Raw genomic sequence first — 27,957 nt, forward strand, 5'->3', positions numbered from 1 at the left:
GTTATGGGTTCAAAAACTTGCTCAGCATACTGATTTGAGTAAGTGTCACCCACTATAATCTATTTTATAGGAGTGCTAAAATGCTACATTTGATTTCAAGAGTAAGGGTGATATCATGGTGACAAAAATAATTCTGATGTGGTCTTTTCTAATCTTGACAGTTGTAGACAACTGAATCACTGGTGTGCCATTGAACACTAGTTCAAAATGAACACTATTAGAAAGAATAGCAGTGTGTGAACAGAGGAAGGTTTCTCATTTCTTGAATGCATATTATGAATGAATTATTATTAATTGTTAGGGAATGGTAGACCTTTTTTTTTAACAGTAATGGAATGACCTTTTGTAGATTGAAACCATTTCATAGCAGGAAAATTTGGCTTACTTTTTCCTTAGTTCATGTACCTAGGTCCAAATCCTTTGCCATGATGCAGAATTTTCTTCGTAAGGCATTCTTTCCTGTAAAAGAATATCAGTTGGGAGCAATTGAACTTCTGCCACTTTGCAAGTTCTCATGGTTTTCTGGCTTCACTACAGATGCTACCGCAATATACACATAGTTAGATATAGCTGTAGTATGGATAGCTTCCTAGCTTCAACATGATACAGTAGCATTGTCTGTTGTAAAGTGTAATGATGATTACAAACCATATTGTTCTCAGTTCTGCATGTCCTGCCAAACTAATCCTATAAAATATCTATTTTCTTCTGCTGTTGTTTTGCACCCTTTTTTGCACATAGCCAATGAACTTACTTCTCTTTGGCAAGGCTAAAATGGAGATGTGGATGATAAACTAACAAAGCTGATATGACTGATGGTGACAACTGATCACAGCTATTTGTACTTTATAAGTGTCTTTGTTTTCTTCCCTTTATATTCATTTGCAGGCTGGACGGTTTTCCACCAAACGTCTGAGAGAGTGACCTATAAATCTAATAGCAAACCTCGTACCAGATTCCTCAGTGGACCTGTGTCTTTGTCCATCTGTTTGTATTTGTTCTTTTGTATTTTATCACAGCCCATCTTTCTTTTGCCTCCCCCTTTTTGAAAACTCACCTTCATATATACATATATCTAACATGTTTGGCAGGAAGCCCTTTTTTTTTCTAGACAATCCATTTGAGTTCCATTTTTTAACAAGTTAATCATCATTCACATTCCTTATTTTTGTTATTTTTTATTTCATATGGAAAGCTTTTGTGCACTGCTTTTGGCTCATGCCTGGGTATCAAAAGCATGTGTGGAAGATCTCATAATTTGTTCTATAGCCTTATGGTAAATTTTGTCCTGGAAGTATCTTTATGTGATTTTATGTTTAAGTAATTTTTAATTTACAATGTGGCAGTTATAAATGTCTGCTGTCCTGGTTCCAGCGATATCAAAAAGAAACCCAACCTTCTGTAGACGAATGGTCTCTTTCACACATGTTTGGACTATGAAGACATGCATGTAGCAGGCTGGTACAAATCTAGAAGGTCACTAAAGGGTATAACATCTGCAGAAGGGCTGTATTCAAACAATATACAGTACTGTTTATATCCACTTATTATTATTATTATTATTATTATTATTATTATTATTATTATTTGTTATTTCCCCTGTCCTTTGCATGTGGAAATGCTGAGAAATGCTCCTGCTAGTTCTTTAGTATCATCTTTTCTAGGCAGCATTTTGCCACCATATTGTATTCTTTGGGTTACTTAAAGTGAATTATATTAAATGCAGGTGTCTGGTTACTCTCCCACAAAGTACAGTATAGTTTTTATGGTAAAATCACCTAGCTGGAGCACTTTACTCAGTTGATTTTTATTATGACCTTACGTGACCTCAGAGATGAAGTCAAGAAGCAGTTCATCAAAGCACTGAATATATTTTCAGATGTTACAATTTTTGATGCCTGGTTGATTGATACAATGCCCAGGATGATTTCAGATAACTGTAACTGAATACAAATAGATGTTTCTTTAATTCTACTATCCCAGCAATTGGCAGTTCAACCAATTCTCAGTTATAGTTAATTTGTTACAGCAGTTGTTTATTATTAGGCAAATAGATTATTTCTGGTACAATAAAGATATATTGTTCTAAAAATGTAATTTAGGACACAAGTACATGAAATACCAACATATGGTTAACATTTTTGTAACTAAGCATTCAGCTAATTCAGTCTTCATTTTCATTTGTATCCAACTTTTACCATGAATTAAACATTTTTATCATTATTAAGGTGGTACAGATCAAAGGCAGAAGACTACTCAAAATACATCCTCCCAGCTTTCCAAATAACTCCCCTTTTTATTACTTTAAAACTCCATTAAACTCTGTTTTAAAAGGGTTGGTGAAAACTGATGTTAGTGCATGGAATCAAATATATTAAACTTTACCAGTAGTTACAAAATCCAAATATAGTTACTGTTATTTTCTGTATATATTTGCTTTTATTTGCAATTTGGAGGCAGTAATTTCTTCTGTGCTTAGAAGCAGCCAGAACATTTGACTACCACAGATTTTCTGTATGCAATAATTTTTATTTCAAATATAAATGTTACTAACATCTTTGGGTCCGTACTATAATGACCAGAATTAACAGTGAAACTCTTTTATTCTTAAAACTAACTATCTTAACAAATCATATGGGTCTTCTAGTTCATAAAGCTATCTCCCAGTTGATGCAATTTTGTCAAGATTTGAAGGGATCCAAGCAAACAATAGTGAATTTAATTAACATGCTATGATTGTATTTATCATTGAGTGAGCATCAGATCTATCTTGAGAAAAAAACAGAGGAATGTCGCTTTTCAATTCCTAATAACTGGCCAAAGTCCCATATTATAAATATGCTAAACAGAAAGAAAAGATGAAAATCAGTTCAAGCCAACTGTAATAAAGACTAGCCATATTTTGTTGCCTATGAAGTGACCACTATAAACTTTGGCCATCTGTCAGTTACCATCACAAATACCCATCATAGACCTAGCACAGAACATGGACTATTATTTTGTTAAAAGGACTAATTACTCATTATTCTTATGACCCAGTAGGGCATAAGTTGTTGACCACAAAGGTGACTCTCAGAGTTACTAATTACTAACAAGTTACTGTTACAGTTGTGCCAATGGAAAATAAAGGAAGATTGTCCCTGGTCTTCTCAAGTGACCAGTTCACATCTTTAACCTTGGAAATGCTGAAAAAATGCAGAAGATGTTACAAAACAGTAATTCCTGGCTACAGCATGAGCACCTACCCATGTGACTCTTTTTCCGTGCCCTATTGCTCACACTGAAGCAGCATATACACACAGTAAAGAGTAACTGGCAGACACTGAAATGTAGTGAATTCCAGCCATGGCTGTTACAGTAAACAAAGTAGCAAGATACCAAAGTAATTCCTTGGAAAAACACATTACTTCCTCACTCTGGCCTAGCAGAATGCATCAGGTGTTTATTTGGAATTTATTTATTTATTTATTTATGGGCTATATAGCCCACCCTTCAACAACCTGCACAGTTTAAGACAAATTCATTGATCAGAACAAAATTATGAAATATTGAAAAATTGAATCAGTCTTCATAATCTAGACATCAAAGCTCCTAATTCTGTTGGCATTTGTACTGCCTTCATCTGATTTCAGGGCTGGGCCTGTTTAGTACTTGGTACTTGGGGAATACCAGGGAACTCCAGGCAGGGCTAGGGGAAAAATTATACCTTTAAGCTGCTACCAGATGGTCTGATTCAAAATAATGCAGCTTCCTATATGTCTTCTCCTGTGCATAGCATCATATCTGATAATGCTAACTCCTGCTTTCATTTAAAATGAATGGCAACTATCCTGTGACTTCCTTTGTGAATATAAGTGCTGGCATTTTGAGGTAGCATGCCTGAAGTCTCACAAAAATTTTTAGACAGTGGTCTGTTATCTGATAACCACTTTTTCTTCTTCCTTTATTTCATGCGTCTGAACAGGACTTTTTCTTTTCTTTTCTCTGAATTTCTATGGCTGCCTCACATTTTGAATAATAAAAGTTTTCAAGGCGCGCGCGCACACACACACACACACACATTTGTGGCTAAAATATAGTTCACCTCTATACAAATTCACCATAATATTCATAATATTTGTGCAGCATGACATCTCCCCCCCCCCTTTTTTTTTTTTTTTTAATTGAGTGGATTGTTGAATAATGTATGAGCAACCAGCAAAACTGTTGACTTGTACTCCCCCATTGCTGGTTATAGGTGATGGTGTTCATGATGATTTTATATAGCACCTTCAAATGTGCAAGGCAGTGGGCAAAAATAAAAGAGCACCCTGTCAAAGATGTTTAAGTTAATGCACTTTTTTACAGAAAAAAAGAAAAAGATAGAGGAAGGGAGTAATACAAACATTTAAAAAACACAATACAGACAAAGACCAAATTTTCCTAATTCATATAGTCTGACTCTACAAAATTGTAAAGTTAAACAAATAGCTGAATGCAATTAGATTCCTATGCAAAAAAAAAAAAAACAGGTCCAAAATACACTGCAGAAATAATCTAGTTTGAGACCACTTTAACTGCCCTGGCTCAATGCTAGGGAATCCTGGGAACTGTAGTTTATTGTGGCACCAGAGCTGTCTGACACAAAAGGCTAAATGTCTCACAAAACTACAGTTCCCAGAATTCCCTAGCATTGAGCCAGGACAGTTAAAGAGGTCTCAAACTGGATTATTTCTGCAATGTGATTTGGACCACAGCCTGCCTTTTAAAGCTGAATCAAAATAATACTTTGAAATCATATAATTTCTAGAAAAAATACTACAAGCACATAATTCCCACAGCCTGAATTTTATAAACTATGTTCACATGTGACAAATTTACATTTCTACTGACATCATGTTTCAACCTGTCTCTCCAATGAACTGATGCATGTCAAAAATCCCTAAATTTCAGTTAATGTGATAGGTAAATACTCTTTGCCCTATAAAATACATGTAAACATTACATACAAGGTCCCTCAAAAAAAAAAAAAACACCTGAATTAAAAATTGTAAATTTGTCTGAAATGAGTAAAGAGATTCTCCTATTAATTATTTTGACTCCTGTTTAAACAGTTCATGCCCAAACAGTTCATTCAGAAGTTACATACCGGAAAGTAAGAATTCTCCATCCATTTAACTGAAGACAGTAACACCTGGTCCAAGCTGGATCACACTTATTTGGGAACCATTGGCCCCATACAGATAGGCCAAAATAAAGCTGCTTTGGGTCACTTTGAAGGTATGCTGATTAAATGATGCATGCGTCCTAAGAGTCTGGAAGCCTCACCAAAGGCTTTGGCATGGCTTCTGGACTCTTTGGACACATGCATCATTTAAACAGCATACCTCCAAAGTGATCTGAAGCAGCTTTATTTTGGCCTGTCTGTATGGGGCCAATTATCTATCCTGAACATGATAATATAAAATCCCTTTTCTCTACAGGTATGGCTTGTGCAGATTCTTTCTGCACTTGGTTCCTATGTTAGTCACCACATGTAAAAACAATATTTGGTGCAGTTCTGTTTATGTCCCTTATCAACATGCATGCAGAAGCCTGGTTTTATTTTTCAGGCACTAAACACAGTTTTGTATTTACATGCTCTTCACATACAGAACCTGTTATTTCCAACTGCTTGGACTGCTTCATGGTGTTTAACAAAATGTTGGTTAAATTTTAATATCACTGAGAGATGTATGCAGTAAGGGCCTTGGCCTAGTCTGCAACACTGTGGGTTTAATGAGGTAAAGCATATAAGAAAGTTTGACATCTTGTTGGGACAATAATTATCATATTCAAATTAATTAACATCATTGGCATTTTGATGTTTTCAAAATTTGGATAATAAAATATACAATTCCTATCTGTCACTATTTACTCAAATCTGGTTTTAAGAAAGCATAACTGGAACTCAAGAATTTAAGAAAAATTGGGTGATATATCTAAATACTTTAATATATTATGGTGTATGATCAATATGTGACTTAACTAACTGTAACTTCTCACCAAGCAAATATAGCTGCTAAGAGGTATTCAGTTGAAATAGCACAATAGAACCATAAAGACTGATATGAAATTTTGATGAATTTGTAGAGATTAAAGGTGTCAGTCCCACAGAAGTCTATGGACTTGTAAAACAAGATTTAATAGATTTTGTTTGAAATCACCTTAGTTTAACTTGTTCCTTAAATCATTTCTTATCACTACAGTAATTGACTTACCAGATGAATATAGCTTGCCACACAAATAGAATAAATACTAAGATATTTTGAAAGCATACATTTTCTTATTTATTAAAACTCAGCACTAAATTGAATATTTATTGAACATTAACAATAAATCTTCATATTTATCAAAAAATGTAGGTCTGAAAGAAAATATACATAACACTTTATATAGCAGAAAATTTCTGTAGACATTGAGCTGCCTATTTATTAGTCTTTTTCAACTTGAACTGCTGACTTTCTGTCTGTTCCTTCTTGCATAATGATTTCTTTTTCATTGTTTAAAAAATGCAGAAGATTTTCCATCAGACTTTTTTTTTCATTTCCCCCTTTTTAGTCTTGCCTAACTCTGTATGTCTTGTATCATTTTACCTTGTAGGGTCCACCCTGAAACGACTATGTCTAGGCAAAGATCACAGTAGTAGTAACTATCCCTCTCTCTTTTGTTTTTGGCTTTTTGATATTTCTTTCTGAGCATGGGCTGCTTTATTTAAATATAATGTAGTGGTTTGTTTAAACAGGAGACACTGCATTAGTACTGGCATTTAAATTAGGTTGGATATGAACTAAGTGGAGGTATCTCTTTGGTAGCTTTGCATGCAAGTGCTGCTTTTGGATGCATGCCTGTTGCAAGATCAGTGTGTTTTCAGTATGTACATGTGTTTTTATCAGACAACGCTGAGTTGTGAGTTCATTAATTTTAATTAACACTGCTTATTTACAATGCTTTTTCTGTGGCTGGTTGGCTAATACAATTTAACACTTCCTCACACCTATTGAGATGCTTGTAGCACTGAATAGGAGTTGAGGTTTAAGGGTGGGCACTTTTCACTTGTTCATTTTTTTAAGAGTGTAAAAACTCACACATGTTGGGTGTGCAACAGGTTTTAAAATGCAGGTGTAAATGAATGAATTTTAAAAAGCCTCATATGTACAGGGTGATTCAAAAGGGATGGTACCAAACCGGCTAAGAACAGCTTTGGTTTTGCACCATTCTTGTTTAATCACTCAGTACATATAATCATAGTAAACATCATTATCTTTGAAAACTTGGGTCAATGAGAATAAGATTTTGGCACATTTGCTCATCATAAATGTAATTTCACTACAGCTTTGAACTTTTTTGCTTCAAATTTTGGTCTCAGGAATTCATGCTGATATTTTTCAAACAGTTTTTAAAATATTCACCAGTCAATTGATATTGCTCTGTGGCACTTTATGTGTAGACATTGATTTTATCACTTTGACTCACAACGTGTTCTAAGTAATTATTTCAGCACTGGCAGTCCCAGTTTTCAATACTGCTAGATAGCTGCATTTATATGTCATGTCCCTAATCTTTCAGATCATGGTCTTCTGTGATTACTACTGCTGGTGCCTCTAGCATATTTTCTTTTTCTTGTAAAATACTTACTCTCTCTTTAAACTCAGGAGAGTGGAATTGGACGATTAGGAGTTCCATAAGAACAGGAACATTTGGAGGGCTGAAGTTACAGTTTTGCTATGATTTCATTTAGATCAGAGTGGAGGGATTTAAGACACTTGGGCCTAAACTGGCCTTTCTGTGTTCCAGTCTGACACTCTGGACTCTCCATGAAACCATCCTTATGACACTATCATTGGTTGGTTCCCAGCTTTTTAATTTCCCTTCTATCGTAAAAGAATGCAATGTATCCCCTAAATTTTGGTCACTCTTAGTAACAGCTTTAACCAAAAATATGCTTCTCTGCTCCCTCCTTTTTGCTGTAGCTACCAGAAAGGGGCAAAATGAGAGCCTTGCCCTTCCAAAGTAGAATTCTGCCTCATGGTGAACTTTCTCTTTGGTCCTCAAATTTCTAGCATGTCAAAGAATGAGACACTGAAAAACATTCATACTTAGGACTCTTATAGTTGCTGTTTTTGCATTCCCTTGGTAGCCTTGTCTCTTTGTTGTCTTGGGATGCCCTCACTCTATTTCTAAATGTGTAGCCAATGTTTTAAATTACTGCAGTGCTAGAAATGTGGGGATTGAAGGAAAATTCCATTTGGGAGATTCAGAATTATTTGGGAGAGGGGCAATGTCTTCATTCTCTCCTCCCCTCCCCCCAATAATTACATTTCTTGGTTTTCCCATCACTGGAATGTGGCCCTTGAAAAGTTCTCTGAAATTTAATTTGGTCCTTTCTTTTATTAGGGCTTACGTTAAATCATGCAAAGGAACAATGTGATTAGTAGCCTGGACTGCAAGTAAAACAAAAATGAACAACTGGACTTCAGAATGTCCAGAGAGGTGGTAGTAGTGGTTCTAGCTAAAAAATCAGAAAGTTTCAAATCAGTATTTAAGGTTTTGGGTAGTAATAGCACAGTCTTTTGTATGACTACAAAAAAGTAAGCGCTAATGAGTTTAGTAGACTTATTTCCAGTTAGGTGTGTGTAGGGTTGCAACTTGAACTGCAAACAACCAGAGTCTAAGTGGAAACCAATGCTAAAACAGCAACGGACAAATAATAAACTCTTGATATCTATCCCAACTTTGTTGCTCTCTACATTTGATTTTCTGTTCTTTTTCTATATCTAAATTCCAGTGGATCTGTATAAAAGCAAATGTCCAATCATTATGAAACATATAAAACAGTATATTCACAATGCAATTTTTTGAATAATTCCAAACCAGTAGAATGTATGTAATTTATTACATTATTTTTGAAGCAAAAATGTTCTTCAGAGAAAGCAACTAGATGAAAAACAGACAGTTGTGGTTTTGGAAATATCATGAAATGAAGTGGACAAAGGAAGGAAAGTAGATTGATCTTTTTTGATGTACACTGCTGATTCTTATCTTTCTGTGATGTCTTAGGATCCTCAACAAACAGTCTTGTAGCATATCCAGACCCTCTACCACAAACAACGCTACAGGTTCAGGTACAAGCCAACAACAGTAACAACAAGAAAGGAACTTTCACGGACGATCTCCACAAATTGGTGGATCAATGGACAAGCAAAACTGTGGGAGCTGTACAAGCAAAACCATCCTTGAATCAACTTAAGCAGAACCAAAAACGGCAAGACATGGAGCCAAAGGCTAATCCCATGCAGACACAGAATGAGACATGTGGAGTAAGTGGGACTCCTTGAAGAGTGTTACATTTTACTTTGTGCCTGAGAGCCATTGCAGAACTGATATTTGGAGGACATGAGCTTAGAAGAGCATATTCCATATAAATATCCATTTCACTTCATTAAATATTAAAAATAGCTTAAGAATGTTTTGTCTACTTGAACTTGATCTTGTCAATGTATGGTTCTGTATATTCTTTTTACAAATGGAGAATTGTGACAATAGTTGGCATACAGCAATACATTCATTGGTAATCAAATGTTGCTTGTATTATACGCATTCTAACAACATTGGTGAAATTTTATGTTCTTTTTCTATGTATCATTAACTTTCTTGGTATGCTGATAGCAGTTTATTAACTGTCATTTTGCCACAGACTGTGCCAATACTCCATCTTTAAAAAGGAAAGATGGCAACTGGCTATGCAATCCTGTACATGCCTACTTAGAAGTAGGGCCCTTTGAATTTAGTAGGACTTACTAACAGGCAAGTATGTATGGGATTTCAGCTTAAATGTTATTTTTAAATTACCTAAATAATTACATAATATTTCATATGGATTTTCCCAAGAGAAAACCCTATTTAATAATATTCCTGTGGTTGAAAGTGAAAGATGGACACTTTGTCATCTCCTCACCGTGCCTCACCATCTCACCACCATTACCCATGTCCACCCAAATGGTAATCCTCAAGCACCATGTGTTTCTAAGTGTGTGTAAAAGAAAGTATGCACATATTAAGCCATAGTACCATGGAATTGATCCACTACTCTACCACTTCTATTCCACACACATAGTACATAGACCCAGCTACAATGAACAGGAGCTGGCACCAATTTCTTTGAAGGTGGGATGCTTCATATGTAAAATATAAATGGGCAGCATCCTCTGTAGTTGAGGAGATTGGTGCAGCCCCTCTTCAAAGACAGCTTTGTGTTTATGTCCCTGAAAAAGTACAGGGGTACCCCGGGTTACGAAATTAATTCGTTCCGCCGCCGCTTTCGTAACCCGAAAATCTTCGTAAGGCGAAAAAGCCATAGGCGCTAATGGGGAAAAGCCGCGATTTCGTGCGAAATAGCACCGAAAAGCACCAAAAAATTTTTCGTAACCCGAAATAACCTTCGTAACCCGGAACAGTTTTTTTAAATGGATTCTTTTCGTAACCCGGAAATTTCGTAAGGCGGCGCATTCGTATCCCGGGGTACCACTGTAATACATTAAAGATCAAATCAAGGCACATGAAGTTAGAGGAAATACTTGGAGAGCAGAACCATAAAACATTTTAAAGCTATGTTTTAAAGTACAATTCTCAGATATGTGTCATTTACCAAACTTCCCATGGTTTTACCCTGAAATTTGCCAGATTTCCCTGGAAAATTACTGCTACTTTTCTTTCTTTCTGCTGTCTGAAAGGGGTATGCATAAAGTTATAATGATGGGAAATACAAGGCTAGAGAAACAAAAGAAAACTATGATAATGGGAAAGAGAAGGGACTGTATTTGTATAAGGGGAAGAATTGTCTGCCCTTAAAATAATTTATGATTGATAGATAACTTTTATGTACTTTCTATAAAAAAAATTCTTGAATGTTGGAGCTGGTTCTCTGTTGAAATATTTTAAATCAAAAGTAGCATTTTCTGAGTAACAGTTTTCACAGGATTATGGGACTTTGTTGTAATGATTAGATTGTTTTCTTAAAAGAAACCGACATACAGAATGGAAGTGAGTATAGGAAATCTGCCTTAACAATTAGTTTTTGTTTTTTCAGAATCTCAGGTCTTGATTCATAGGAGGGTTTTTGACCTAACTAGCTGCAAATGGTTGCAAGCTGAGTCAAATGTCTCTCTGTAAAGACACACTTAGGTTATATCTTAGGCTGAGATCACTGTAAATTGCATATTAACATTCATTTGTCCAGCACACCTTGAATACTATTTCAAACACATGTAGAGCTTTCATTACTCAAGGAAATTACCTGTGATGAAATTAGTCTCACATTGCAACCCTGGAACACTCATCTGAAATATTAATTGATTCAAAGAGCACTGTCATAATATAAAGGAGTTCCATAATAGAAATACTGAAGCCCAGTAGTATTTCAACGTGTTATTTTTTTCATTTCCCCTTCCAGTGAGACAATTAAATGCAGGAAGTAGGCTTGCATTTCGCCAATCCTCTAACCAATTGGGCATAACAATTGCAAAAGAACAAACACATCACACTTGTTCTTCTGATCCAGTAAGGATTTTGAAAAAGCTAGTGCTAAGCTTTTGCAAGCAGTGTGTTCATACTCTTGTAGCTAGTCCCAAGAGTGAAGAAAAGGGCTGAGAAATACTGTACCAAAAGAAGACATAGTTTCTCCTATCAGATCTTGTTCGTTCTTAAGAATATACACAGTGACACTGCAGGCAAATCTCTACTAATGATGACACTTGCATACATGCTGTTTCAGTACAAATGTACTATCTGTCCCACCTTTTGCTATACACTATAGACAGAGTATTCATTTTGTGTTATTTTTATTCAGGAAATAGTTTTGTTGCTTTCAGCAGCATCACTTATCCAAGAAAACTTTGTATGTTACTTGAAAAAAAGCTGGTGACTTAATTGGATCAGTTGCATAAAAGCTTACAAGAATTCTCTTGTCCTGTTTTATTTGCTTATCAAAAACACAATAGGCAGTATAACAAACATTTTTTCTTCCTTTGATAAAAAAGAACTTACCTCTCTTTGCTCCTGTTGCAGTAAGAACTACAATAAAGCACTTCACCTCTTAGTTTGACTATGAAGCATGAAGGGTCTGCAAAGATTTAGGTTTTTCTTTAGGTTTTCAAAGTTGCTCATATGCAAGTGTGGCTATTTTTAGCTTGTAGTTCCTTAAAGGAACAAGAAATGTGCATGGAGTGTAATTTTTGAAAAGTAAAGGAGGTATGTAGGTTGGCATACTGTTAGCAATATACATAGATATAACTGAAAATTTCACTTGTATTCAACTTCTTTGATCATGCTGAATTTAGATATTCAGCACTTTCATCTCCTATATCTCCTCCTCCAGCCACCAAGTTATTTTCTGGTTGAGTACATCTCTCCATGGGCATTCAGTGGACAGGGGAATAGACAAGGAGGATGAAGGGCAGCTTGACAGCCTGCTGGCTCTGTTCCTGTAGCTACCCACAGAGAAAAAAAAAAGGCATCCATCTTGACTTTCCAGGGGTATTCCAGAGGTCAACAAGATGATATCTTCCTGCAGATGGGTGTGGGAATGGAGTTGAGGAGCTGCCTGGTTGTCCCCTATCTCCTCCTTATTCTCCTGCTGGCCATTGAAGGGCCACAGGAAGACACCTAGCTAGAAATGGGTAGGTCAAGTGTGCAGCAATGTGAGAAGATATGTAGCTATGTCTGGCAGTTCATCACAGTCCACTAGTGTGATGCTCCATCTTGGCCATCGTTCATCATATAGAAGGTTTTTTAGTCTTAAAAATCTTTTTCCTATTCAAAGAATTTTGTTGTGAAAACTGCATAGCAAGTAGAGCCGCTTGGGTTATATTGTATATAAAAATTTATTATTTTATTTTTCTCTACCAATTAAAACAATACAAAGATAAAAACATTTTAAAAATACATTAAAATATTCTTAAAACTCCTAAAAACAGTCTAATAATTCTTGAAATAAAGGTTTATGTTTCCTTTTGTGTCCTAACTATTTTGTCAGAAAAAGTTACAAAGCATTATCAAAAAGTTTAGAGAGGAAAAACTGCAAAACAGGAATAAATGACAAAGCTAATATAAAGGGCACATATGTTGTTTCAGTGACGTAGTAGACGAAAAGTAAAACAAACTGAAAATAGCAGAAATGTGCATCTACATGGGCTTGTCTCTAGCTAGTTGGATAAAAAGTATGGATTCTTGTGTGAGTATAAGATGGAGATCTGAAAATTGGATGTAATAAAGTCAGTACTTGCTTTAAGAGCATCGTGTATCTTGCCTTCTGGATAATATAATGTTTGGTTAATTTCTCCCTGTATTAGAAAGAAAATATAACAACAAAACTTTGTAAGCCAGTCAGAGAAAGAGGTTCTCACTGGAAAAGGCTGTTATATGTTCTAGGTGTAATATACATTTAGTTAATTGTTTTACTTTCTGTTTTACAATAAACATAGGCTTTATATCTCATCACATGTAGCAATTGTGGTCCTAGATGTGGTTGTGCATCCACCTAAAGATGCATCCAAATGTAGGAGTAACTACACTGGTGCCCTTCAGATATTTTGGGCTAAAATAGCTGTAAGCCCCAGTCAGTTGTAGCCCTAAACATCTGGAGGTGACCCTGTTGACCTCTCTCCTGCGCTGTTTCAGTAGAGCTCATTGATGTAAACAGAGACACACTTCTAAGTGCATATACAAATACACATTGATAGCAAGTGGAGTTTGTTTGTAGGAGACTGTGCAGAAAGTACTAGGTTTGAAAGTACCAGGAGCCCTGGTGGTGCAGTGGTTAAATGCCTGTGCTGCAGCCATTCACTCAAACCCATATGGTTGTGAGTTCAGTACCAGCCCAGGGGCTTAGGCTTAACTCAGACTTGCATCCTTCCAAGGTTGCTAAAATAATTACCCAGCTTGTTGGGGGGCAATTAGCTTACACTTTGTAAACCGCTTAGGGAGTGCTTAAGTGCACTGATAAGCGGTATAGAAATGTACTTGATATTGATATTCATACCTAGTATTCCAGGTTAGAATCAGGAATGGCTTAAGGCGTCCCTGGAGACTCCAGTGAGACTATTCTCCCTGTCAGAATAACCAACTTTGCATTAGACTGATAAATAGTATGGCCTGATTAATGTAAGGCATTTTCCTAATAGTATGTTTACAGATCTCTCTTACTAGATTTGTGTGACAGTTACTGAATCTAAGATAGTCTGGATACATTTTCAATATAGTCTGGATATGTTTTCAGCATATTCTAGTTATATTTACTGGAAAATATGTCTCCTGAATCATATGGAGAGCAGCTAAACTAAAGCTGAATGACTGAACAAGAGAAAGCAGTGGTATGATTCATGCTAGCAGTGTGTGTGTATGTATGCAGAAATGCAAGATCTAGATAAGGAAGAGTTTTCTTATTATACACAGCAAGAACAAATAACAATGGCTTTTGTAGCCATGTAGACAATCATCTCCACATAACAGTTGTCCAAGATTAACTTATAGACCAAAGAGAGAGAATATGTGAAATGTTTATAGAATGCAGAGGTATTAGAAACATCAGTTTTCTTCAAAATATCTTGGATATTATTTAAAATTATTAAAGAAACCAATAAAATTGATACCATGTTTAGAAAAGGGTGGGAAAGGATACAAAAGAAGTGCCAATTTTATTAAATAACAGTGAAGAGAAGAAAGAAAAAATGTAAAATGTGGTCAAACAAAATGTAAATCTGAAATTCAAGATCAAATTGCTAGACACCAAAAAAAAACTAGTAATTTTTTGGTATCTCAAAAAATGGGAGACCATTTAGGACATTTGTAAGGGATGGTATAAGCCAGTGCTATTTAAAGTGGTGGACTGCAAATCAATGCTGCTCCACAAGTCTTCAGCTGCTGATCGGCAATAAGTTCCCAGGAAAGAAAACAAATATGGTACCAGGCCCTGGCACTTTGGAAGGAGGGAAATTACCAATTCCCTACATCAGATAATTTGAGAAACACTGGTATAGGCAGCTGCAAAGTGAGACTGAATAGCTGAAAATTTTTCCATTGCACTAAGGTTGCCTTCCAAATAATGAAGGGAAATTATCTAGATACTACCTGAACTAAATAGTATCAACTGAGGGAAGTAATTTGGCGTATTGGCAAGAAATGGCATAAGGAAGGCAAAGTGTGACCTGCAGGCTACCCCCATTGGCTGCTGTTGTGGTCTCAGGACCACCAAGCAATTTGATTTTTTTTTCTTAAAAAATTTTTTTGCCCCATAAGTGACCTCTATGAGTGTGAGAGGCATTTTTGGCCAAGGAGTGGATTTGTTTTAAACAGAAAATGACTTTCTGTTGCTAAAAAGGGGCTCTCCTAGGATTAAACTGGCCCAGAAGACCCCAAAATATGACAAAAATCCTGCCCAGCCTCTCACAGTTCCCCCCATCCTGGCATAGGGGCTCTACAACCTGAATTACATCACTCTTCCTTTGGTTTTCCCTTCTTAATTCCTTCTGACCATAAGAATTTAGAGGTATTTTGTCTCAATTGATGGGGTTAATAGTAACCCCATCAATTGAGACAAAATATCTCTAAATATCCCACTCTGTTAACTTTCCCTGCCTCTGAATTTTCCATTAGTAGTTCCCGACCTGCATCAGCAAAGCAGCTGAGGCAAAAAAATGCAGATATGCAGAGTTGTTCACATTTCTGTGGGAACATTCACACTCATTAGACTCTGAACCTTTAATGCATGGCCATTCCACTGCCCTCAGTGGTCTGGCAGACTGAGCATAATTATTCAACAATGTGTCTGCTGTGTTTGGGGTGGATGGTCACAAACAAACATGAGATTATATGGGGCCCTGTAACTAAGCATATTTACATAGGACTGTATCACACTAGATGAATCCTGGGCAGAAATGGGATTTAAAAGTAGAAAAAGCCCGCAGATGCAGGATGTTTTTCAGGCGACATTTCTTCCAAAGAGAAATAACGCAAAAATAAAATGAACACAAAGTAGACAAAAATGATATCTTTTTACTTTCAGGAACTTCCGAAAATAAAAAGGCATCATTTTTGTGAGCTTTCCATTCGCTTTATTTTCGTGTTATTAATCTTTGGTGCAAACATGTCTGAAAAACTTCCCCCATTTCCATAGATTGATGTCAGGCTAATAGAATAAACGACTATGAGTCTAAGGGCTCTTCTACACCAGTTACAATACTCCAGGCTGCTCCTGAAGTATTCTGGCCCTGGAGCTTCCCTGGGTTTCTCACACACACATACCAATTACCTACACAGTTCATAGCAATGCCAGATGGCTGTCTATACATGCATCCCTACTGTGTCACCCAGTACCACTAGCACAAGTTGCTCTCTCTGATATCACAAACAAGGCACCTCACTGTGATTTCATTGGCAGTGATCCATACCAGCAGCAGTGACACCAGGGCAACATGTGTAGACAGTCACATAGTGTTGTTACGGATTGCTCTGGGTTTTCCTGAAAAATCCTAATCAAAAGGTAGGTTTTTAAAAACTAGTTTTAAGTGAGAGGTAGGACAGATTCATTGTGAAGCCAGTCAAGACACTCAATTTGGAGCTTATGGTCCCGCATTGTGAAGACAGGTCGCTGTGAGGACCATTTTATTTGGCTCATTTAGATGAGCACTGGGATAATATAATTTATAAATGGTGGGAGCAAGAGAAAGAGGAGAGGGCAGGTGAGCTATGTTTTGGGAATCATCCTTGATTCTTTGTGTTTATTTCTGAAGACTTGTAAAGGAGCTTTTGTTTGTTTTGAGTCATGTGCTCTCCCTGAGCACATGGTCAAAGGGGCTGAGGCTTATGCTGAGTCACTAACTTGCTTTGGAGTGGAGCCACTACATATATATATATATATATATATATATATATATATATATATATATCTGCTGCCTTTGGAGCTCAGTCCCTGAGGACAGTGAGTGCACAGAGGATGAGCTGTGTTTTGGGGGTCTTCCTTGACTCTTTGACAGTGTCAGTTTTTTTAAGACTTGTATGTGGGCTTTTGTTTGTTTTTGGCTGTGTGACAGTGCTGAGTCACTGACTTGCTTGGGGGTAAAGCTAGCAGACACTAGCTTTATATAACTACAGCTTGAGTCTCCCTTATCTGAAATTGCTTAGGACCAAAAGTGTTTGGGATTTGGGATTTTTTTCAGATTTTGGAATATTTGCATATGCATAATGAGATATCTTGGAGATGGGACTCAAGTCTAAACATAAAATTCATTTATGTTTTATATACACCTTATGTACTTAGCCCAAGCTTGCAGTAATAGTATAAGGAAAGCTAAAGCTCAAAACAAGCTGAGACTGCCTAGTCAAGCAAAGACAACAAAAGGGGTTTTTTCATTATGTTTGAAGCAAGGGAATGATGAAGTAAATAATGGGCTGGTGCTCAGCAAGGATGGTAAAATGTTAACAGATCACAATGAAAATGCAGAAGAGCTCAGTACCTATTTTGCTTCACCCACCATCCACCCACCCTCGCAAAAAAAAGGACCACGTGCTTCCATGCAACATCAGAGACCTGGGCAAGAAATCCATCTTGCAAATCAAAATTGATAAAGAATTACAGTCCGCCCTTACCTTACGTGGGGGATCCGTTTCAGACCCGCCCCCACCCCCCGCGTAAGATAAAAAGCACTTATGCTTAAGCCCCATTAAATATAATGGGGCTCGTGCTTGCTGCGGGGTGTGCATGCACGCCACGGGTGCCTGCGCCATTCTCCCATTGTCCCGGTGGCTTCCACATATGCTGAAAGCCGCCTATAACGAGTCCACGTATGGGCTCACTGTAGTCAGGAATTACCTTGTTAACCTAAAAGAGTTCAAATCTGCAGGTCCAGATGAACTGTATACTAAAGTACTGAAGGAACTTGCTGACAGACCTATAGAACCACTTGCCATCATTTTTGAGAAATATTGGAGAAAGGGTGATGTGCCAGAGGACTGGAGAGAAGAAAACATTGTTCCTCTCTTCAAAAAAAAAAAAAAAAAGGCAAAAGAAGATCCAAGAAATTACAGGACAGTCAATACCAGGAAAAATACTAGAACAGATAATATAGGAGTCTTCAAATATTTTGATGACAATGTAGTGATTAGTAGGCACTAGCAAGGGTTTGTTAAGAACAAATCCTGCCAAACTAGCCTTACATCTTTTGTTGACCAAGTCACTTGCTTAGTAAATGGTGAGAATGCTGTAGATGTCATTTATCTGAATTTCAGCAAAGTATTTCCTAGGATCCCCAACGATATTTTGATTAGCAAACTGAATAAAAATGGAATAGATGGAAACACTGTCAGATAGGATCCATAATTGACTGGAAAACTGCTGAAAAAGTTGCCAATCGTGACTGTGCTTCAAACTGGAAGGAGGTCTCAAGTGGGTTCTGCCCTGGGACTGATGCTTTTCAGTAATTTTATCAATGATTTAGATGATGGGATGGAAAGAATCTGTATCTGATTTGCAGATGATACAAAACTGGGAGGGGTGGCTGACACATTGGAAGACAGGAAAAGAATTGATAAGCTAGAAAACTAGGTTGTAATTAATACAATTAAATTCAGCAGAGGTAAATGCAAAATTCTGCATTTAGACCACAAAAACTAAATGTACAGGGATGGATTAGGGGATACATTGCTCAGCAGCACTACATGTGAAAGAAATATTAGGATTATTGTTGATTATAAATTGAACAGGAGACAACAATGTGATACTGCAAAGGCTCTCTGTCTCTGCATTAATAGCATAGTTTTTGTCAAGGAACATAGAGGCCCACTATATTCTGCACTGATCAGGCCTCCTCTTGAGTACTGTGGTCAGTTCTGGACATCTCATTGGAAGAAAAGTATAGACAAGCCTATATATTCAAACCTATGGGACTTGAATATGCATGTGTTTTGGAATTCGCAAGGGTTCCGAAACAGTTCCCCTGCAAGTTCCAAGGGGCAACTGTATAAGATAGCCATGCTGCAGTATTATTCTTTTGTAATCTCTCTGAACCATAGAGTACTCTGAGCAATATCCATGAGATGAAACCAGAACAAGAATTTATATTCTGATACTAGAATATGCAAAATGAAAACTGTTGGATGAGTACATATAGAACAAGGATGGTGGGGAAGGAGATAGACCTGAGAAAGTGGTCAAGGTAAGCAAAAATAGCAGAAAGAGGCTAAAAAAAATCAGAGTTTACTGTCTCAATAAGAGAAATAGTTGCCTGAAGAAGGACTAACCAAGCAACATAAGTAAGCACCTGGAATGGCCAAAGAAAGGGTCAGTCTGCCCACATACAAACTGTGGAGGATCAAATGCTTAAAGGGAAAGTGAGTCTTCAGGCTGGTAGACAGCTGTGGGCAATGAGATAACCAACATGAAAAGGGCTTTCAGAGGGACTGATTACAGTGCAAAAGACACATGTCTTCATCATGTACTTCATCATCCAGAGGCAGACATAGAATCCTTGTGAAAGAAAGCTTGTGTGTACCTTTCCAAGAGAGAAGGCAGTTCTCAGTGAAGTGACCAACTAGCTAGGGTTCAAAATGTATTTCCACAGGAAAGGGGACTTTGTTTGCAATGGAGAAGAAGCAACAATGAAATATATTGCAGATGGCTTACTGTACAGGCTTTTACATTCAGGTTGAGGAAGCCAGATAAAACCTCCCATATTAAGGGCATTTGCATTTTTGGCCTGTGGAATAAAAATGCCTGAAGTATACGAGAACATGAAAAAAGGACCTGACAGAGGACGTCATGATTTTGTTATGCCCCATACAGATGAAATGCATACGCTACATCAAAGCCATTGCAACTCACTCTGTCACCAAAGTCCACTCAATGTAAGATGTGGCATGGAGGAAAGCCTAGCATAAATCACATCAGAGTCTTCAGCTCTTTACCCAGGCCAGCCCATGGATTGCAAGTGTACAATGCACTAAACTAGAGAACAAAGCAGCAGCAAAGGGTACTGTGCTGTGATACAGAGAACAATGTAAAGGACACACAGTCCTCCAACAAAGGCAAAGTGAAGTGATAGTGGGGTACAAAGTTTACTACAATGAAAGCTCCAGATCAAGAGCCATGAAATTGGCCAAACTTGAAGAAAGTCTATTAGCAAACCACAAAAATGGATGCAGGCCAAGTTAGAGACTGTGGCCAACAAGTTGAAGCAGCTGCAGAAATCACAATGAGTAGACTCGACTCACAAGAGCCAGAGCTAGAACCTAAAAAGTCAAGCAGGACAACAAGGGGAATTCCTCCTAACACAGTAGAAACATGAGACACCAGAATCAGCCTGCTAGGAGGATATTGCCAGATTATCCAGTGATAAAATCTAGAAGTAGGGAAAAATCAGCAGTTGAATGAATAACTTCTCTCCATAAACAAAAGAGACTGTGAGAACTTGCAGAGTCACCACTAACAGCAAAATATATGGATTTAAGTGGAGATTCAAAATGAAATATGAAATGGCAAGGAGGGTTGAGTATTGTGGAAGGAGTTGACATGAGATGCTTGCAGAAATATGTCAAGAATGTTAAGATATTTGTTCCAGTGATATACAGTTGGCCCTTCATATCCACAGATTTTTTTATCCACGGATTCAAGCATACACAAATTGAAAATGTTCCAAAAAATATAAATTCCAAAAAGCAAACCTTGATTTTTGCCATCTTATCTAAGCAACACCATTTTACTTTTGAATGAGACTTGAACATCCATGGATTTTGGTATCCAGAGAGGGTTATATAACCAAACCCCAGCCAATACCAAAGCCCCACTGTATAACAACCTAGCAGGAAGGAGATGCAGGCCCAACACCTGGATGAAAACGCAACCTTCTAGCAGGTCAGCATCCGGGAAGATGTCTATATGGACCAGTCACAAGATGTCATGAAACTCCATAAAGGCCTAGAATCAAAAAACCAAATAAGTACTGTACTTATGCAAGAGAGGTGCACCAGAAGCAAGGAATATCCCTGCTTATATTCTAGAGCAGTGGTTCCCAACCTTCCTAATGCCACAACCCTTTAATATAGTTCTTCATGTTGTGGTGACCCAAACCCATTAAATTATTTTTATTGCTAATTCAAAAATGTAATTAAATAGATGTTTTCCAACTGTCTTAGGCGACCCCCATGAAAGGATCATTCGACCCCCAAAGGGGTCCCGACCCCCTGGTTGGGAACCACTGTTCTAGAGAAAGAACTTTAGTTTAACTTTAACCTAATATACTGTACTAGATTTGAAGCCACCAACCAGAAAACATAAGGAAAGCTGTTATGTATTGCCACAATGAACAAATCATGCATCACAGCAGCTGTAGGAATACTGTACAGAACCAACACAATAATGACTGGAATTCATTAGAGCATGTTGACATGAAACACCACCTACTAAAGCCAGGGAGCAACAGATCCATTCTTAATTTAACCTCAGCTCCTGTTGGTCCTCCAGCTGCTCTGAGTTGAACAGGAACTCTGCTGGTGCTGAACACCTGAAGGGACAGATGCCAGTGCCAGGAGACCTCTTAGAATCATAGAATTGGAAGACACCTCGAGGGCCTTGGTATGGCCAACCCCCTACCATGCAAGAATAGGATTATAGTTGCTTGTATATTTTAAGGAATGAATAGGAATGTTTGATTCAGTGTTAGTATTTTATAGTTCATATTTGTATTGTACTGTATTTTTAATGATGTAATTCTGCTTCGATCCTTGGGAGAAGCGAGAAATACAAATAAAAAATTATTAATACACAGTTAAAGCACTCCCAACAGATGACTATCCAGCTTCTGTTTAAAAACCTCCAGAAGAGACTCCACCACACACCGAGACATCCTATTCCACTGTCAAACAGCTCTTACAACAGGAAATCCTTCCTAATGTTTAGGTGGAATCTTTTTTCCTGTCGTTTTCCTGTAATTGCTCTGTGCTCTAGTCACTTTATCAGAAAACAAGCTTGTTCCATCCTTAATATGGCATCCCTTCAAATATTTAAACATGGATATCATGTCACCTCTTAAACCAGTCGTCCCCAAACTGTGCTCTTCAGCTCCCAGGAGCCTCAGCCATGTTGGTCAATAATCTAGGATTCTGGGAGCTGAAGTCCAAAATCCCTTAAAGATTACAGTTTGGGGACTACTGTGTTAAACCTTTTCTTCTCCAGGCTAAATATACAAAGCTTCCAAAACTGCTCCTCATAGGGCATGGTTTTCAGATATTTCACCATTTTGGCCACCCTCCTTTGGACATGCTCCAGCTTGCCAATATCCTTCTGAATTCTGATGCCCAGAACTGGGCATAGCATTCCCGGTGAGGTCTGGCCAAAGGAGAATAGAGTGGTACTATTACTTTCTTCAATCTAGACTCTGTACTGTCCTTACATTTGAAGGACAGAGTCCAGTGCCAAGAGAGCTCTTGTTCCACTCAGAGTGACTCCGGGAGGAAGTGCTGGCAAATCCAAAGGTGGATGCAGATCCACTACCTAGCCTTGACTAACACCCTTCTTCCCTATCTTGGTATAAAAATTGTTGGGATATAGAGTCACAAGGTAAAATTTGCAGATAGTCCAGTGGTTTGGAGGAGCAGAAAGAGTTGCATGGCACTGAGTACCACAGAAGCTGAGTTTGCTGCACTATCTGAGATGGCAGGAGAAGTGCAGTGGGTGAGGCAACTGCTGGAAGACTTGGGTGAGAAGTGTACAGGTTCAACAGTTGTACACGAGGGCTCACAGTCTTGCATTGCCATGTCTGAAGCAGAAAACCTAAAGAATAGGACAAAATATAGGTGTGAAGTACCAGAATGTGAGGGGGTTAGTGCAAAATGGTGTATTGAGTCTTATCTATATTAGTTCGGAGGAAAATGTTGCAGACATCCTCACAAAGGCCCTACAGGTAGACAGACACGAGTTGTTGTCAGTGCAGCTGGGCATGGCATCTCAAGCGGAAGCTTAAAGGCTGAGGCACTGTGTGGAATGGGAAGGTTCATGGAAACACACATTGTTCATTTTTGGAGGGGGTTGTTGCGATATAGAGTCACAAGGGAAATGTACATTTCACCTCAGAAAGGGTTGCTACTAATGTGGATGGTGGATGGTGTCAATGTATATATTGTTGTACAGAGTGGAACTTCTTGTAAGAATAATAGCCTCATCTGAGAGAAGTTTACAGTGTCTTCTTCTCATTAAGAAAGGGAGAGGTGTTTCTCCAGCTCACAAGCTGCTGAGTACAGTCACGAAGGTGGAAAATCTGGTGTCAGTGTTGACGTGTTGCCTCACGTGCTGCGCAACATCAAAAGCATTTTAACAAAAATATCCGTTCTGTTCACCTTTGTGCAGGAGAGTATAACCACTTGACATTTTGAATTGTCAAGCCTAAATTTCTGGACTCTTGTTCAGGTGCTTGTGCTGACACTCCTAATGATGTGTGAATGGTTGGCCATGGCTGCTAAAGAGTCTCCAGCAACACAGTCTTGGCAAGAGTTAGACCACCCAGGAGCAGAAGCCAAAGTCACTGCTGGAGTTAAAATAGCCCCTGGAAATCCCTGTTATTAGACGGCCCAGATAGCATGAGTTTACATTCCATGAAGAGACAATAAATACTTTCTTCCATATGTTTTGATGAGGGGGCATTAGGACTATAAACAGAATGTCTCATCCCACCACTCTCATTTGCTCAGACAAAAAGATGGTTGGTTGGTTGGTTGATTGATCTAGACAACTAGATGCAGCCCTAAGCAGTACAAATGTGCAGAGTTTTATAGGGGTGTGGCCATATGTGATAGTGGCATCCCACCCCTACAACAGGGCAAGGGCCTTCCAGAATTGAACTGCGACTCCCAGTATCCCTTATCATTGGCTATGATGGTGAAATCTGCTGGAACTTGCAACCCAACATGATTCCCATTGTGGGCTGCTGGACCTTGCAGTCCAACAACATCCTTCCCACCACTGCCTTCTAATGGTTTACATGTGAGAAATGTTCTGGTGAGCAGCATGCCCAGGCTGAGGCAGTGGCCAATCACATGGAACACAAGAACTGAGGTAATCTAGCTTTGTAGGGAGCCAGGACAAATTGCCTTCTGTCCTCTGGGAAGCTCTGATCCTAGGAGTGTTTTCTCAGGAGCATCAGAGAACATCTAATTGAGTCCAAGGCTGCAGTTCTAGGCACACATGCAATGAAGGAGATTATCAGATGGGGGGAAGGGGAGAGCCAGGAGTAAAAGGCATACTCCCGGCAAAGTCATGTGATTGTGCTGAAGATTTTCAGACACATTGTGCTTATCCAGGACTTAATCCATAAAGATCCAAGAATACTCTCCAAACAAATCATTCATGAGGAAGTCCCATAAATGGTTTGCTGCTGGAACATTCCTGGATCTGTACAGGTTAAGTCCTTAATAAGCACAATGTGTCTGAAAATGTTCAGCAACATAATGCAACTTTGCTGGGAGTGTGCCTTTTTCTTCCCTGATTTCCAACTGTCTGATAATGTCCTATGTTCCACTGACCTAAATAGGAGGTGGTTTTTTTAGTAGACATAGAATTGCACTTAGTTGTCTTATATTAACCTACACAGTTGTATGAGAGCAATCCTAATGCGTCTTCCTCTTTAATACAGACTCTAACCTAAATGATGTTTAAGTTTTAATGCTTCCATAGTTCTCATTTTATCTATGGGATTAGGGTTAGTTGTAAACAGTAAGTGAAGCAAAAACCTGCTAACCAAATCCATGAGGAGAACTAGCCAGTCTCCTGTACAATAACGGCTTTTGTGGCATTTGGTCCATATTAAGCTCATCAATCTCAGGAAGTCAGCTGCTCTGTGTATTTGGGGGGGAAAGCCTCCAGTTCTGCAGTGCCTACGTATTTTTAATGAACAGTGAAACTGTGCTTGTGTGTGTGTGTCTGTGTGTGTCTGTATGTGTGTGAGAGAGAGACAGACAGACAATGCACTTGGAAAATTTTGGGAACAGCAGCTCCCAGGCCAATATGGATATTTTCATACTTTGGGAGTTATAGTTCCAAAACATAATTTCCCCAAGTGATGCTGTAACATATGTAAAATATGTTGTTGGGGGGATGGCTGAAAGAGTTAACAGCTTTGCTCTACATTTTTCAGTCTACACACTGGGTCACTGGGTTTTCAGTTTTGTTTGCATACTGCTATGGATATGCATAGGCCCATAGGTTTTCTTGGTGTTGTTGTGAGTCAAATTTTGGGTGGTGGTGCTGCTGCTTCTGCTTTAAAGAAAGCAGCAATTTGCTTTTCAGTTCTGTAATTCTGATGGGGGGAAAGGCTGCTATTTTGTGAGGCCCCACTGTGTCTTAAGTTCCTTGGCAAAGTAGCCAGGCCAGAAGATTCAGTTAGGGGGAGCTCATCGTAATGTTGCGTGAAACCAATTGAATTCTTGTTTTAGAGCAGCCTTCTGCATTTAGCACCTCATTCAAAGTCTCAGCCACTGGAGGGAGCAAGACCAGCATATACCCTCAGAACAGAGGAGACTATGACACAGTTGGACAGAAAATGATAGTTTGAATAAAGTAGTTCTATTGCACTTCTCTGTTGGAATGGTACAAGCATAATATAGCTGTGCTTTTTATGTTTGTTTTTATAGGTTAATTCAGTAAGAACAGGAGTGGGGGAAAAGTGCATTGTTCCAGTCTCTTGCCCAATGCCCATCGCATTAACTGCTGGAGTTTCACCAACCTTGCCAGTGCCTATGACAGGTACTACCCTTTCTGGCACAGTAAAACCTTATGTGATGCCTTTTTGTCAATACGGAGGAGTTTTCCCTATGCCACTTTTTGGAATGCCGTGGTCGGGCTCAACAACGCAGTCTGGAATTGTGGAGGTCAGAGCCTTGCAGAGTTTCCAGCTCTGGCCAAGAATAGCTTCTAGTTGTTTCCAGTTCCACTACAGCAACCTGTTGTCAGTCCACCAGGCCCAAATTTGAGAATAACTTAGTTCTGTCACTTTATAGCTGATGATGGTGTCCAAATTGTACGTGCAGATTGTTTGAGCCTATATGCAGTATGTCTTTACCCGCTGGCACTCAGTTCAGGCCTGCTAGTGCACACAGCCATATACTGCATCAAGTGATCACTGTGAAATATTTTCACTCTGAGTAGTTTGTTGTTATGGCAATATTTGCTTCACCTTCATTGCTGAAGACACTTTATTTTTTGTTCTGGTGTACAAAACTGCAACCTTCAGCGTTAATGTACTTGAACGTGCCTTGAATTCAAGCTTTCCACTCTTAGCTGGAAAGATGTTGTAATAATAATAATAATAATAATAATAATAATAATAATAATAGGTGTATTTTACTTACAGTCTGCTTGTGTAAGGTTAAATTTTAACTTTAATTTGCAATAAATATTTATAATATTGAAGGTTTACATTTGAAAAGTATTGCTGCATTTTCTCTTGCAAATGCTTCTATTTTAATTGGTGATTAATGAATGGGTTTAAACTGGTGGTGCAAGCATTTGCAAAGTAAGTTACTTCACTTTACTAACTGAGGTTTCTCTTCCTTTGACTTAAAAAATGATAAGTAAGATTTTCTTCAAAAAATTGGAGCATTTACAAGAGTTAGAAAGTTAGCTATACATATGTGCTCTGGTAGCAGCTTTGAGCAGTGCAATCGCTTTGTTATGAATTTTTTTGTAAAAGCTTTTGCAAGGAATAACTTATATTATTCTTTGAAATAACAAATTAGGCAGATAGATCTCTCTCTCCTTCTCCATCCCATTTCAGTATTTCTCCTTCTCCTCTCCTTTTTGTTTAGTTAGAACAATTCTGTAAAACCACCTCCCATTCTGTAAAAATGATAAAACTGAGTTAAATTACAAATCCATGCATGTTTTATATATGAAATAAACCTAACCAAAGTCTTGATTGCAGCAGATTCCAAACAAAAAGTTACAATAAGAATGATGTAAGTACATAATTTTACTTGCATGATATCTGCATATATTCCATCCATCCAATTGGTCTTAGTTGAGAACCATAATTGATCCCAAAGTGCTTAAAGCATTCTTACTGAAGTGGACCTAAATATGAAATGTAACTTTACAACTGTCTTATTTCCCCTTATAAAGAAATTAATTAATTTTGACATTTGAACATGGCTTGTACTGTAGATAGAATGGCACCTCTTGCTTGGCTTGACTTATACTCCTCTCTTCATCACATTTACTTTATTGTACATAGAATTTGCATCTGCACTTTCAGTCTAAAAGGCACAAGGGATTGAGTTGCAGATTGGTGAGTCTCTTATGTCCTTGGGTGAGGAATAGGAGGGACCCAAGGACAGATGTAATGGTGTGCCTAAAAAAATACAATACTAAAGTGTAATTTACACTCTTGCTCTCTCTTTTTCTCTTTGCCCTCCTCTTTATGGCAAATATACTATTTTTAAAAACCAAGATCTTTTATGTATAGAAGGCAAATACAATTTGAACAACCTGCTGAAGGGTGGAGATCTTGCTATGAGTTGTAAAGTTCAATTGTTATTTGAGCATGAAGAACAGTCTAAAATATTTTGTTAGTTTAGTTTGGTTAATATTATTCCATCAATTCATTTAGAATTGTTTTTTTGTAGAACATGATGCAGGTCTTCTCCTGGGCAAAATACATACTGTAGTAAGAGATTTCTATTATCTCATTAACATGTATCTTTTGTTTGAGATTTTATTTTCGATTCATGTCTGTATGCTATATGAGCAAAATATAGAAAATTTGTTTTCACCATTTCCCCCATGGCTTGCACTAAAACGTCTACTCTGTTGCTTTTGCCTGTTGTATAGTCCAGCCCCTTGTATACTTGGCAGTCAGTGACACGGACCCTTCATTCTCCAGAAACTGTAAATATTCAAGAGAA

The 27,957-nt window shown here is 37.9% G+C and overlaps 1 protein-coding gene across 5 annotated transcripts in view; it reads left to right on the forward strand.

Moving 5' to 3' along the window:
* The window catches only part of WNK2 (WNK lysine deficient protein kinase 2), a 143,771-nt gene that overhangs the window by 105,303 nt on the left and 10,511 nt on the right, over nt 1-27,957 (forward strand). The window contains exons 26-29 of one of the 5 annotated variants that reach the window (XM_042451144.1): nt 889-987; nt 6,622-6,666; nt 9,079-9,338; nt 25,690-25,801. In XM_042451144.1, the coding sequence (XP_042307078.1) occupies nt 889-987; nt 6,622-6,666; nt 9,079-9,338; nt 25,690-25,801 (516 nt within the window). Of the gene's footprint in view, nt 1-888; nt 1,488-6,621; nt 6,667-9,078; nt 9,339-25,689; nt 25,802-27,957 lie in introns of those variants that run through there. The other 4 variants (XM_042451146.1, XM_042451147.1, XR_006102104.1 and 1 more) reach the window with 4 other exon arrangements.

This window comes from Sceloporus undulatus, chromosome 2 (genome assembly GCF_019175285.1).
Source record: "Sceloporus undulatus isolate JIND9_A2432 ecotype Alabama chromosome 2, SceUnd_v1.1, whole genome shotgun sequence".
Lineage (NCBI taxonomy): Eukaryota > Metazoa > Chordata > Lepidosauria > Squamata > Phrynosomatidae > Sceloporus > Sceloporus undulatus.